Genomic DNA, 12,475 nt, shown 5'->3' with positions numbered 1-12,475 from the left:
ATGAATACGTTGAGGAATCTTTCTGTGTTATTTTTACTGCCGTATGGCAAAATGTGTGTTACATGTTAAAGCTTGTTACCTTTTCAAACAAACATAACACTTATCTTAGTTAGGGCTGGATCAGGTGACCCTGAATCCTCCCTTAGTTATGCAATAGGTGTAGGCTGCTGGGGGACTCCCATGATGCACTGGGTGTTTCTTCTTCTCTCACTATGTGTTAATAGACCTCTCTGCATTAAATTGTACTTGTTATTAATCTCTTTCTCTCGTCCACAGCATGTCTTTATCCTGTCTCCCTCCTCTCACTCGCAGCAGATGGCCCCGCCCCTCCCTGAGCCTGGTTCTGCCGGAGGTTTCTTCCTGTTAAAAGGGAGTTTTTCCTTCCCACTGTCGCCAAAGTGCTTGCTCATACAGGCTCATATGATTGTTGGGTTTTCCTCTGTATGTATTATTGTAGGGTCTACCTTACAACATAAAGCACCTTGAGGCGACTGTTGTTGTGATTTGGGGCTGTATAAATGAAACTGAATTGAATGATCTGGGGGGTTTTTTCAGTGCATACATTGAATTTATTGCAGTCATTTGTGTAAAAGGTTATTAGACTTTTTGCTTACATTGTAGAGGTTGTGTAAAGGTAAAATACTTTGATTGTATCTGTAGATTATGACCTGGTTCTGCTGGAGGTTTCTTCCTGTTAAAAGAGAGTTTTTCCTTCCCACTGTTGCCAAAGTGCTCGCTCAAAGGGGCATGTCTGATTGTTGGGGTTTTTTCTCTTTAGCCTAAAATGTAAAGCACCTTGAGGTGACTGTTGTTGTGAACTGGTCCTGTATAAATAAAACTGAACTGGAATTGAATGCGCTGTTTATTATTGTTACTGAACCACAGCTCTACTAGCTCTCTGGCGCTGCTTCAGACTCTATGGGGTGCTCAGCACTAATAGGTACTAATAGGTCAGCATCTTTGTGAAGTAAATTGTAACAGAGCTGGTTCAACATGCATTTTGATTTCTCACACCCTCCATTTATTGTGAAGATTTACAGGATATCAAGCCAACCTTTTATTTCCAGCCATGTTTAGTGTAATATGTAACCTGTTAAACGCTACCATTTGTATCATAAGCTACTGAAATGCACCCATGAAATGCATGTCAGGTTATTTTGAGAAAAATCGTTTTTCCAGCTAACTGCACTATTTGTCCGCTCACCTGGTTCTTCCTGCTCTTGTACAGACTCTGTTGTCTCGCTCTCCATCCTCCTTCTTTGCACTGACAATCACACATTAATATTTTGAACTAGAATGACAAACCATGCTTTGGAGGTACACAGCGCCTCTGTGTGAGCGCTCTGACGTCATCACATCAAAAACACTGAACAGTATTTTCATTCTGTCCTGTACCTTCTCCAGTACATGAGTTAGCAAAATATGACAAGGTAATATCAGAAAATAATACTCAACTAAATTATTAGTGTAGTCATTTCTATAGTAGAGTTGCTGTGATGAAATTTAGGGGTGTCTGAGCACCCCCAAAAAAGGTCTAAACTTGCCTGTTGGGGTAGCCATCGACCACAACCAGTTTGTAGCTGAGCAGAAAGAGAAGAGAGAAAAGGAGAGCATAAGAACAAAACACAAGAACAAACATCCAGTGGCATATACTTCTTCCCCGTCCTCGTTCCTGCTTCTTTGAACTGTTTTATAAAACTGTGTCAGCTGCCAGAGGTTTTTACGAGTGTTCCTGTGAGGTCTGCTACACCATCCCGTTTGAGCATTGAATTTAAATATTCTGTAAATACACCCTAACACTACCAACATGGGAGAGAACAGACTTTTCACCTGCACAGATAAACAATGGCAACAAACCACCGCAGCTCAGTCCGTGTGCAGTGACGTACAGCAGAGTACTGTGATGTGTAATAGAGTACAGTGTTGTACTGTAGCGTACATAAAACTTTCATGTTGCATGCAGCTGCACACTCGTACCAGCAGGGGGCAGACGTCCTTCCTCATTCATACGGACTTTTTCCACATCCTGTTGGAAAAACTTGTGACTGTGTACTTGTAGCTTGATGTAGTTTACTTTGTAGTTCTTCGGAGTAGACAGTGTGATTAAGAAGCAGTGCTCGCGGAAGCTGCTCGCGGAAGCAAGCGTTTTTGTTTTTGTGCTTTCAGTTTAGGGGGAGACGGTGTTTGAGACGCTACCGGAGACCATGCAGGAACTCCGGGACAACCTGGCTGACTTGGCCGAGCAGGGCACGACCTACCTGGGCAGGGTGGTCGGAGAACAGACGCTGCTGTCGGTGCAGAAGGTAAGAAGTAGTCCGGTTTACTTGGAGCGGATTCCCGGCTTCCAGTTTTCAACTTGTGTGTACATGATCAGGTTTTATTACCACATTAGCCTTGATCAGAAATAATAATAATTAGACATAACCAGTGTAGGTTCAGAGAGAGGAAACTGTTCGCTCTTACTGACAGTCACATCAGTGAACTAAGGCTGTAAGTGTGATAGATGCCTGGCTTCTTTTCACTGTGTTCTTACCCTCACTGTTGTCTGAAACAAACCTCCCTCTGCAGGCTTTCTCTCAGGTCCTAGCTGTGGTTGCAGGCAGTGTGGCCGGTGCTCTCAATGTCCTGCTCCCCTGCATCTCACAGTTACTGCAGGCCTCTGGGATCCAAGGTGAGCATCGTTTGTTTCTGGGCTGCACTAAAGACAACTTAAAATATGGCAGAAGTAGGTGCTGCCACCTTGTGGTGTCATCAAAGCCAGAGACTGTGGGCAGAGAGCCTTGTTTTTCCAGCCTTGACTCTTCTTTTGGATAAAAATGATTGGTAGGTGCTTAACCTGCTACACATAAACCTTTTAATCAGAGATCCATGGAGCCTTTGACCTGTATCTGTTGGATGGATCCAGGTGAATAGAGACGAGACTCTCAATATGAGCGGTTCAGTACAAGAACCGGTTCTTTCCAGTAGTTTAACTCCTTGGCACTGTTAGTCTGCCTGCCTGTTGATCCTGGTTATTGGTTCTCCAATCAGCTGATTTCAGTTGGTGTGCAGGAGGAGGAAAATAATGGCTGAGTCTGCAGCGTGAACATGGATGTTACTTTAATTATTATTGCACAAAGGACGAGAGCGTGATGGTAAAGTGTAAACTGCATCCAGGACACATCAGCTGCATTATGCTGCTAACACAACATCAGCTGCACAGACAGCATGCTAACCCCATGTTTGCTCTGTGCTCAGACCTGAATACTGAGACACAGATCACATGTGTGTGTCCTGATCTATGTTGGTGTGTGGCCTACAAACCAGCACCTGGGTTTATGTGGTTAAATGAGACAGTGAGTTTCAGGTCATTGTGTTGTACTTCAGGAAAAGAGTAATGTGAAATTAGTGTAATACGTAACTTTATAGAGTAACTTTATAGAGGAAACACCTTCAGCATGCACAAACATTTGACCAGACAGCGTGTAATTAATCTGCATGATGTAATGTCTTTGATAGGCTGCTTAGAGATGGTGGAGCCTCTCAAAGCAGAGCCAATGAGAACCCAGTGATAGTCAATCAAATGTATAAGTGATACTGATAAATAATTTTCAGTTCCCATCTGTAGCTTCACAGTAAAACTGTCAGTGGAAATGAGCAGTTTTGTATTAAATGTAATTTCTGGTGCTTTTTTCCCACAGTTAGCCTCCCCACCAACAAAGTGACTCCAGAGGGCCTGATCTTCGTCATTCAGTGGGTCCTCGCAGCTCTCATCTGCTACTGGCTGATTTCTCTTGCCTTCCGATTGGTTGCCTCCACTCTAATGTCCGCCCTGTGGTTTCTGAAAGTCGGAGTCGCTTTAACCTGTTTTGTGCTCATCCTGAGCGACTACAACGTGGGCACGGAGGTGATGGCCATCCGACTGGCTGTCCTGCTGTGTGTCTGCGTCCTGCTGGACGTTGGGACTTGGGGAGGTTTCAGTGCGGCTAATCAAACTGCTCGCCTCGAGGAGCAGGTGAAGATCCTGGAGAGACGGCTGAGGGAGATGGAGAGGTGGACGAGGACAGAAGAGTGACGGAGAGAATTTTCTGACATCCAAGTCAAACGACAGTCGCCCGAGGATCTGTTGTTCTTCAAATTCACAGAAAGCATGGCACATTACAAACAGACTGCTGAGCGGGAGCAGATGGCGCTCGTAGATGAGCTGAATGTATGCAGCTCCCTCCCAGATAGGCCCACATATTTGGATGAAGTTTACTTTAATGAGAAACACTTTCTCCTCTTCCACCATTCCTCTCCCTAAACACAGTGCTGTCCCAGAGCCCATCGCCTCAGCTCACTTCTGTTAGATTTGCCCTGCGAGCAGCAGCTGGTGGAGGAGTTCCTGCGCTCGTTACACCACCAGCTGCATCCACTGCCTCTGGCTCCTCTGTGTGTGGTCCTGTCGGATCACAGAGACGTCACAAAGAGCTTTACAGGTTTTCCTCTCACTGAATATAGTTGCACTTCAGCTGCAGCGACTCAGGAGGAGGTGCAGGACAAACTGGGACACATCAATCAGGTGATAAACTCCTAATCTCAGGCCTGTTTTCAGTCATTTCACTAATAAATAACTTTTCAAAGACATGTGCTCCTTTTTCTTTTCACCAAGTAAAAAAACCAAGTTTGAGCATGACGTCCCCTCACACAGTCTCTCGCTCAGTGTGGTGGACGTGCTGGAAGTAGGGCCTTGGTTCTGGTTGGACTGGTGCGTATTTACTTGTACTTTAACTACATTTAAAAATGGGGATGTTGAACCTGTAGCGTCTGAGCTACCTGTGGCTCTGTGCAGCTTTATCAAAGAAACAAATGAAAATGATAAATGGTGCTGGAGTGATGTAAATGTCAGGTCTGCTCCTGAGTCTCCCAGGCTCAAATCCATGCTGTGGAGGAAAAGGTGCAGGTAGCGTGGACACTTTCAGGATGTCTGATCTGCTGCAGGACTATAGTCCCAGGCTACTAGTCTGTTATTTGTATTAATTTTTTAATCAGCGTAGGCTCTTTTGAATCATTTGCACAGGAACAGATGGGGCCTGCACACCTCTGACTGTTTCACAGACAACATTCACGTGCTGAGAGAGAGTTTGTCCTCCACGTCACAAATGTTCCATTGTTCTTGTGATGGGAATAAGTAAATAATTAGTAAACAGTTCTAGTTATGGTTGTTTTGTAGCTTCAACACAAACATGGAAATGTAATCAAAGCACCAAATAATGATAAATGCACTGCAGGATAGGTGTGGTGAAAGATGAGAGCAGGCTCAGTCATACTGCCATCTTTGACATGAGAATAAACTCATTTGTTACAGATGTGTAACAAATGGCTTAAATAAGCAGACTCAAATATATTTTGGGTCTAAGCAGTCCCTGCTGGAGAGTCAAGGACAGTCATCCTCCATGAGGGTGGGGTTGTGCTGACAGTGATGAAGCAGAGACCTGGTGAAGTAGGCACTGGGCAGCCTGGCCTGTGATGGAGTGCTGGGTGGGGAGCGTGCCAGCGATGCTGGGAGTGCCCCCTCCTCCACCCCTGAACATGTGCTTCATGGTACTGTGAGGTCGGTCGGGACTGTGACAGCTCTGCTGCTGGGTCTGCTCAGACTGGCTCGTTCATGCATCAGAGGGACAGCAGGTCACAAGGTCTCGCTGCATACACATTCTTCACAGGAGACTGCTGCCTGCTCTGTTATCACTCAGGCCTCCGTTACAGTCCCCCCTCCCCACCTGCTTACCGGGCGCTGCACCGACTCCTCCCAGACTTGCAGACATCATCCTTATTCATGGTGCTTTGTGTTAATACAAATAATAAGACACAGTAATATTACATCTTAAGACAAAGGCCAACTTCTGTTTTCCTTTCCAAAGAGAAAATCCACAGGCTGCCGTGTGGGAGGAGGGACCAGGAAGAGGTTTATCATGGTCAACACTGTCGTCCTAATCCGCTCTTAGAGGATAGAGGCTTAGTGGGACCTCAGGTTAGGTTGATCACAACTTGTCTCAGACACAACCATCCATACGAGCAAGGCATTCATTGGTGTGCACGCATGAGTTATTTCACCTCACCCTCAGACGTCTGTCTTCTTCTTAGTTCTGCTGGATTCATTAAAGGAAGCAAACATTTGTCTGGGCAGGTTTAGAGGCTGTTTCAGCAGCTCTGTAGACCTCAGAAAGCACACCTGCCACACTCCAGCTACACACTAGCTGTTTCTTTTTTTGTATTTCTTTAATTCAACCAAGACTTCTGAAGATGAAAGACCGACTGGCTCAGCTGAAGGAGGTAAGCAGGACTTCTCCTCTATGGCGCCTGTGTTGTTCGCACGGGGCCTGACTACAGTAGTACTATAGATGTCATGGTGCGAGGCGACTGCCCCCACTGTGGAGCTTAACTGAATATCAGAGATATTAGCCCGCAGATGTGAAACTCAAACAAACTCATATTTCAAAAAGATACAGAAACTGCTTTCTTCTCATTCTTTTATATTCTGACTGAATTTTTAGTGAAATCAATAAGTCCTCATTAATCTTTATTTAATGTGAAGAGGTGCTAATCACACAAATGACAATTAATCATAGTTTATTTTAGACGTGTCAGGCACTGATTCAAAGTGCAGCTGGTGTCATGTGACTCTGAAACACAGGAAGTCGTTTCAGGCTCCGTGCAAATGTTCTTCTCTTATCTCAGAGACAGAAAATGTCAGTTAATAATGTGTGTACACTTTGGAAATAACAGCAAATGTCCTGTAGGTCACGTGGGTTTAAACGTGTGTGTGTGTGTTTAACAGAAGAGCGATGCAGGTGGTGATGATATTGAGGTTCCTGTGGAGAGTGAGGCTTTCATGGATGATTTCTTTGCTCAGGTATGCAGTGTGTCTGTCTGCTCCACTCTACATGCATCATAACACAAAATGCATTTCTACTCTTTGATGCCTCTGTGTGTGTGTGTGTGTGTGTGTGTGTGTGTCTGACAGATTGAAGATATCCGCAGCAGTATTGACAAGATTGACGAAAGTGTTACAGAAATCAAAAAACTCTACTCCACCATCCTGTCTGCACCGACCTCCGACCAGAGTAACGCAGATAAACATGTTCAAGTGTGCTGCCTGTGATTCTCAGTGTGTGTGCATGATGCTCCATTTCCCCCTCTTGCAGAAACACAGGATGATGTCGAAGCCCTCACCAATGAGATTAAAAAGTCGGCCAACAACGCAAGAAACAAACTGAAGAGTCGGTATTGGTTTGGTTTCCTTCTCCGGCACACTCTCTGGTTCCCGTTTGTACAAACATACGTGTGATCAGAATGTCTCTGTAGCACGCCTAATGTTGTGTTTACATGTGTGAGTAAAAGCAGCGGTGAACATTGTCTGTGTGTGCGTCAGGTATCGAGCGCCAGCTGGAGTCAAACGCAGATGAGAGGGCCTCGGCCGACCTCAGGATACGCAAGTCACAGGTCAGACAGTCGTACAGTAGCTCTGATTCACCCGACCCAACGACACAGACGAGAGCGGAGCACGCTGCTGTTTCTCTTTTGAAGCCTAAAACATCCACACATGTCACGTTCAGGTTCACCGAGTGTAGCAAGCTGCACACACACACACACATCCTTTTACATTCAGTGCGTGTCTCACTCGCGTGTGTAAATGAGTCAACAGTGCAGTCCTCTGTCCTCACGCTCGACTGTAAAGAGGGCAGCTTTAACTTACCGTGTGTGTGAGAGCCTGTCATTGGAGTGTCTGTGTTCTTATCTCCCCTAGCACGCAATTCTGGCCAAAAAGTTTGTAGAGGTGATGACAAAGTACAACGAGGCTCAGGTGGACTTCAGAGACAAGAGCAAGGGACGGATCGCCCGCCAGCTGGAGATCAGTGAGTGCCAGCTGCTGAATGGATGATATGGTTACATTCAAGCTTGATGTGGAGGAAACCTCAGCTTCAGGATCCATTATATTTTCCATTTTTTTGATGTGATATATGAACAGATTCACAGCATAAATGATCTAAATGCTCCTTAAAACCTCACAGTACCCTGGTCACGGTGCTATCACTGCCTTCTCCTGTCCTATATCGTAGGTTTTATCACAGTTTCAGGCCGTCAGACTAAAGAGAATTCGACTTTCTTTTAGCACTGACAACTGCTAGGCTTTAAATATGTTTATGTGCCAACTTATTGTTGTGTACTGTGCTCAGATACATGCTTTAGTTTTTAAATAAAATGACAACGATGAGTCCAAAGAGCTGTGTGTGTAAAATTAGCCAATGTGGTGTTTTTATGGTTTTACTGTGTCACCACGTCAGCCCTGAGGGCAAACAATCACCTTTTACATCAATCAAAGTATTAGTACAACAGGCACCTCGTAGCATTCTCAGTGTAATCACATGCTGTTGTGTGTACAGTGATGTTTTTACTGACTGATGCATGAACAAGTTCTTGTCTCTGTGATCCGTTCTGCTGTCTTTGAGCTGCATGACTGTCCTCTGTTTCTGCCAGCTGGGAAAACAACAACTGATGAGGAGCTGGATGAGATGCTGGAGGGAGGAAACTCTGCTGTCTTCACAGCAGGGGTAAGCCTACATGCATGGGCACGCATGGGCACACAAACACCTGCAGCAAACCAGCATCTTTGGTCAGAGGCACGAACTCTTAGCGGGTTGTTGAGCGCAGAGGCTGTTACAGCTGTCTACAAACCAGGAACTATTATCATAGTCCTGCTGGTTTGTTTTTGATGGTGTCACTGTGAGCTCCACTCTGTCGCCAGCTGGTCGCCTTTTTCATATTATCTGATATATCTCATTTAATGACATCTCCATATGAATTACAATGACGTCTCTCTGTGAGTTACATGAAAACTTGCCAGGGAAATGTCCCCTCACCCCCAACCGTGGCCGCCCTCCCTGAGCCTGGTTCTGCTGGAGGGTTTTTCCTGTTAAAAGGGAGTTTTTCCTTCCCACTGTCGCCAAAGTGCTTGTTCATAGGGGGTCATATGACCGTGGCAGTTTTCTGTCTGTTATTGTAGGAATTCTACTTTAAAGTGTAAAGCACCTTGAGGTGACTGTTGTTGTGATTTGGAGCTGTAGACTGTTCTAGCACACGGGTCAGCACAACCTTCATTTCACAACTATTTTTAACTATAAGGATAAATATTTAAGTCAGCTAATCAATAGAAAAGACATTGTTATGTATTTGATAGCCAGTGAAGTCATTTCTCATCAAAATGTCTCCATTAAACTCTCGGCTTTTCAAATGCGGTGATTTTCTGCTTGTCTGGGTGTGTGTTTGTTATGTAGGCACATTTCTTACTATTTAGTGTTGTTACACCAAACTGGGAGATATTAGCTGGACTTACAGATAGATGTATCTTCTGCTAACCTGTAGTTTGGCACTAGCAGACCCTCTGTTTGTGAACGTCCACTTGTTTGTGGTGTATTCTTTTAACTTGTGTGTCTCTGGTCACCTCACACTCCCTCCCCCACAGATCATGGACTCTAAGATCAACCAGCAGGCCCTGAATGAGATCGAGGCTCGTCACAAAGACATTATGAGGCTGGAGAGCAGCATTAAAGAACTCCACGACATGTTTGTTGATATTGCCATGCTGGTTGAGAACCAGGTTTGTGAGATCCTGAACAGAAGTGTTCTCGAGCATTCACAGTTCTCGATTACCTTACGTGGTGACACAGACTATTCTCACCCTCTGAGCTGCACTTCTTCCATCTTAGCCGTGTTATAAAACATGCAGGCTTGCCTTCTCCTGTAAAAAGGAACTGTGCCTTCCACTTTCTGCTGACTTGCATGATTTATAAAATTGAATAGTAGCCCTGTTTAGTTCTACATAGAGTCGTGCACAGCACGAGTTATTCTTTTAAAGTTTTTAAACAGTAACTCTCGCCTTGTTTCCCCAAAAAGCCCTTTCATGACTTAGGCTTCAGTGTGCAGCCGATAAGAAAAATCATGTGTAATAAAACACATGTGCCCATGTTTCTGACACAGTGGGGTACGCTCCCACTTCCTGTGTAAACAGCAGACAGGCACAAATCTTACTTTCCTAAACTTTGTGTTGTCTCTCGTGTTGTGTGCCCTGCTAGGGTGGGATGATTGACAGAATCGAAAGCAACATGGACCAGTCGGTGGGCTTTGTAGAGAGAGCCGTGGCCGACACCAAGAAGGCTGCCAAATACCAGCAGGAGGCACGCAGGGTGAGTGCAGAGAGCAGAGAGAGGCCGTGGGAATGTGTTAGTGCTCTGGGTCAGTGTTTCCTCTAATGATGGCATCGGCCTATCCTCGAGCAGAGAGCCCACTAGTGAAGGTTAGATGCTGAAGTTGCACACGCTGACTGTCTGCTGACTGTACACCTGAGTAAGAAACACCTGCTGCTGTTTAGGATCCTGCTACAGTGCGTCTCTGAGTAGTGTACCATCTGAGCCATGTCCCTGCTACAGCATGTTACAGCGTGGTGCAGCCACGTTCAGATACTCCTGGGGAAAAATGTCTTTTTGTGAAGCAAACGGGTTAAACCTCACTGACTTGTGTGCTCCAGTTACTTTGAGACTGTTGTGTTTTGGGCACTTTAGGAGACTGTTGAGACCCTGGGGGCCTGGGCTGTAGATGTAGGGTGTGCTTTAGTCTCACTCGGGCTGACCGAGAGTCATCTCGTTTAACACCACCTTCTGTCTCTGACCCCTCCTCCCTCCCCAAACCAACCTGTCTCTCCAGAAACAAATGATGATCTTCTGCTGCTGCGTGATTTTGGCCGTCGTCCTCGGTTCATTTGTCTACAGCTTCATCAAATAGAGACCCTAATAAAGAAAGTCTCCCCACCATCTGAGTCCACGGGAGGCCGCAGGACACGTCTGCACTCAGTTTGCTCTCATTTCATTACATATCAGGAACAAAGCGCCACATTCATGATCAGTTCAATCAGAAAAACATGACGACAGCTTTCTTCTTCACGGTCTCGCTCCAGTCTGTGTTCCTAACCTGTCCAATAACAAACTGAATATGACTGTGTGCACAAAACAGAAAAGAAATGCTGGAGACCTTTCAGTGCAGCGACCGACACGTCCATAATCCCACCAAGAATGTAGACATTATAGGGCTACATACATGTTTAATGTGTTTGCATTAGTTCATCTTAGCTGTGCTCAGAGAAGTGCAAATGTGTGTGATACGTCTTACCCTAACCCTGCTACAGTTGTTCTGCTGTGGAGCGATTTTTCAGAACCAAACTTGGAATTTGAAAACGTGCAGTATGAAAGGTCACCAACAATCAGGTCCAAGGCCTGTGAATTACTGAGTGTGACTGCTAGCCTGCTCCATTTCATTTTCATTCACTGATTTGTCCACTTATCATATCCATATTCAGGAAAGTGCACCTGATTTGTAAACAACTTTTGAATAACGCAGCCATGAAAAGCTTTTATTAGGAAGATTAACTGTTGTGTTACTGTGTAAGGAATAAAAAGCAGAGGGTGTCCATTAATATTAGAGTGAAGTGATTACAGCAGGTGCTGGTACCTGACACACCTGTGCTGCAGACTGCATCCTGCCCCGTGTCCACAGCAGGCCTGTCTAGAGGCCTTTAGGATTCTCAGTAAAAATCCATGTAGTGAGCTTTTAACCTTGAAGTGATTAAAAATGGCTTATCTTAGACGCTGTGCAACCAGGAATTGATGTTCATTTTGAAAGTGTTAGATTAGAAATACAAATCATTTGATGATTCAGGTATTTGGTTTAGATCTTTGTTATTTGTGTGACGACGGAATTCTCATATTTGTATAATGTGCTTGTGTGTCTCCTTAAAGGACTGTTTCTATGCTTGTTATTCTGACACTTGCTCTGACCCACACTTTGGTGTTGGATGCAGTGCAGCCCACTCATGAACTGAGAGCCTGCTTTCCTATATCAAGATTTTGGAAAATGTGTATTCCAATAAAATTCCAATTGGAAGTTTTCTGAGGCATCTAAACAAACTGATGGCAGACTCTTTAGTTGCACAGTGTGTTCAGAAAAATATGAACAAATAAAATTGTCTTCCTGGGAGAGGTCATCGACAGTCCACAGGCAGCTGTTGTGTGACAATGAACTATCATAGATTTTATTCATCTTCAGATTTGATCCTAGGACCGTTAAATATCAAATTCCGGGGAGTGAGGTGTGCATTCACAGGGCCACGCTGTATGGTCTGGTCTGCCGATGCTTCCAGCTCTTCATCGTTAGCTTCTTTGTACACGCTGTGTGTTTGTGTCTGCTGCTGACTGAAGGCTGTGGCTTTGAGCACGGCGAACTATTTGTAAAAGTGCATCGTTTGTAGTTTTCTTCACTTTTTGAATAAAAATCAATCTGTCATTTACAACACTTCCATTTTATTTCACCTAAGCGTTTGCCGACGTTTTCCTCTCGCTCGCCGTACTCAAGCTGTACGCGTTTGACAAACAGTCCCTGCCACCAATCACGAGCGCTACGCAACATT

General features: G+C 44.9%; 2 protein-coding genes and 1 long non-coding RNA gene across 8 annotated transcripts; 2 read left to right on the top strand and 1 right to left on the bottom strand.

Annotated features, from left to right (window-relative positions):
* Positions 1–1,968: 1,968 nt before the first annotated feature.
* Positions 1,969–4,446, top strand: tmem109 (transmembrane protein 109). Its single transcript, XM_003456538.5, has 3 exons — positions 1,969–2,303; positions 2,569–2,671; positions 3,681–4,446. The coding sequence occupies exons 1-3, from the start codon at positions 2,205–2,207 to the stop codon at positions 4,052–4,054; spliced, it is 576 nt and encodes a 191-aa protein (XP_003456586.1). The 5' UTR covers positions 1,969–2,204; the 3' UTR covers positions 4,055–4,446.
* On the bottom strand, positions 2,167–2,653 carry LOC112847141 (uncharacterized). The gene is made up of 2 exons (XR_003220514.1): positions 2,534–2,653; positions 2,167–2,393 (listed from the first exon to the last, which is right to left on the bottom strand). It is a non-coding gene; the product is annotated as an uncharacterized LOC112847141 (long non-coding RNA).
* Positions 4,447–4,588: 142 nt separating the features above from the next.
* Positions 4,589–12,355, top strand: stx3a (syntaxin 3a). Of its 6 annotated transcripts, XM_025908111.1 has the most exons (12): positions 4,589–4,726; positions 5,880–5,989; positions 6,103–6,291; positions 6,797–6,871; positions 6,983–7,082; positions 7,164–7,238; positions 7,391–7,461; positions 7,766–7,874; positions 8,497–8,570; positions 9,482–9,616; positions 10,092–10,202; positions 10,720–12,355. In XM_025908111.1, exons 3-12 carry the CDS (start codon positions 6,262–6,264, stop codon positions 10,795–10,797), a joined length of 858 nt encoding a protein of 285 aa, XP_025763896.1. In that variant the 5' UTR covers positions 4,589–4,726; positions 5,880–5,989; positions 6,103–6,261; the 3' UTR covers positions 10,798–12,355. The 6 variants fall into 6 exon arrangements, with proteins under 6 accessions (XP_025763896.1, XP_003456587.1, XP_019216021.1 ...); XM_003456539.5 differs by having other exon boundaries at positions 5,880–6,291; XM_019360475.1 differs by lacking the exon at positions 5,880–5,989 and having other exon boundaries at positions 4,633–4,726; positions 6,252–6,291.
* Positions 12,356–12,475: the final 120 nt, after the last annotated feature.

Source organism: Oreochromis niloticus, linkage group LG6 (assembly GCF_001858045.2).
Source record: "Oreochromis niloticus isolate F11D_XX linkage group LG6, O_niloticus_UMD_NMBU, whole genome shotgun sequence".
In the NCBI taxonomy this organism is placed as follows: Eukaryota; Metazoa; Chordata; class Actinopteri; order Cichliformes; family Cichlidae; genus Oreochromis; species Oreochromis niloticus.
The sequence above is the reverse complement of the archived record's forward strand: the minus strand, read 5'-3'. Positions and strand labels throughout refer to the sequence as shown.

Coding starts and splice junctions, on each gene's coding strand:
- tmem109 (XM_003456538.5), top strand. CDS start 2,205: ATGCAGGAACTCCGGGACAACCTGGCTGACTTGGCCGAGCAGGGCACG. Junction 2,304..2,568: donor CGCTGCTGTCGGTGCAGAAG/GTAAGAAGTAGT, acceptor CTCCCTCTGCAG/GCTTTCTCTCAGGTCCTAGC. Junction 2,672..3,680: donor GCAGGCCTCTGGGATCCAAG/GTGAGCATCGTT, acceptor TTTTTCCCACAG/TTAGCCTCCCCACCAACAAA.
- stx3a (XM_025908111.1), top strand. CDS start 6,262: ATGAAAGACCGACTGGCTCAGCTGAAGGAG. Junction 7,083..7,163: donor TGCACCGACCTCCGACCAGA/GTAACGCAGATA, acceptor CCCCTCTTGCAG/AAACACAGGATGATGTCGAA. Junction 10,203..10,719: donor ACCAGCAGGAGGCACGCAGG/GTGAGTGCAGAG, acceptor CTGTCTCTCCAG/AAACAAATGATGATCTTCTG.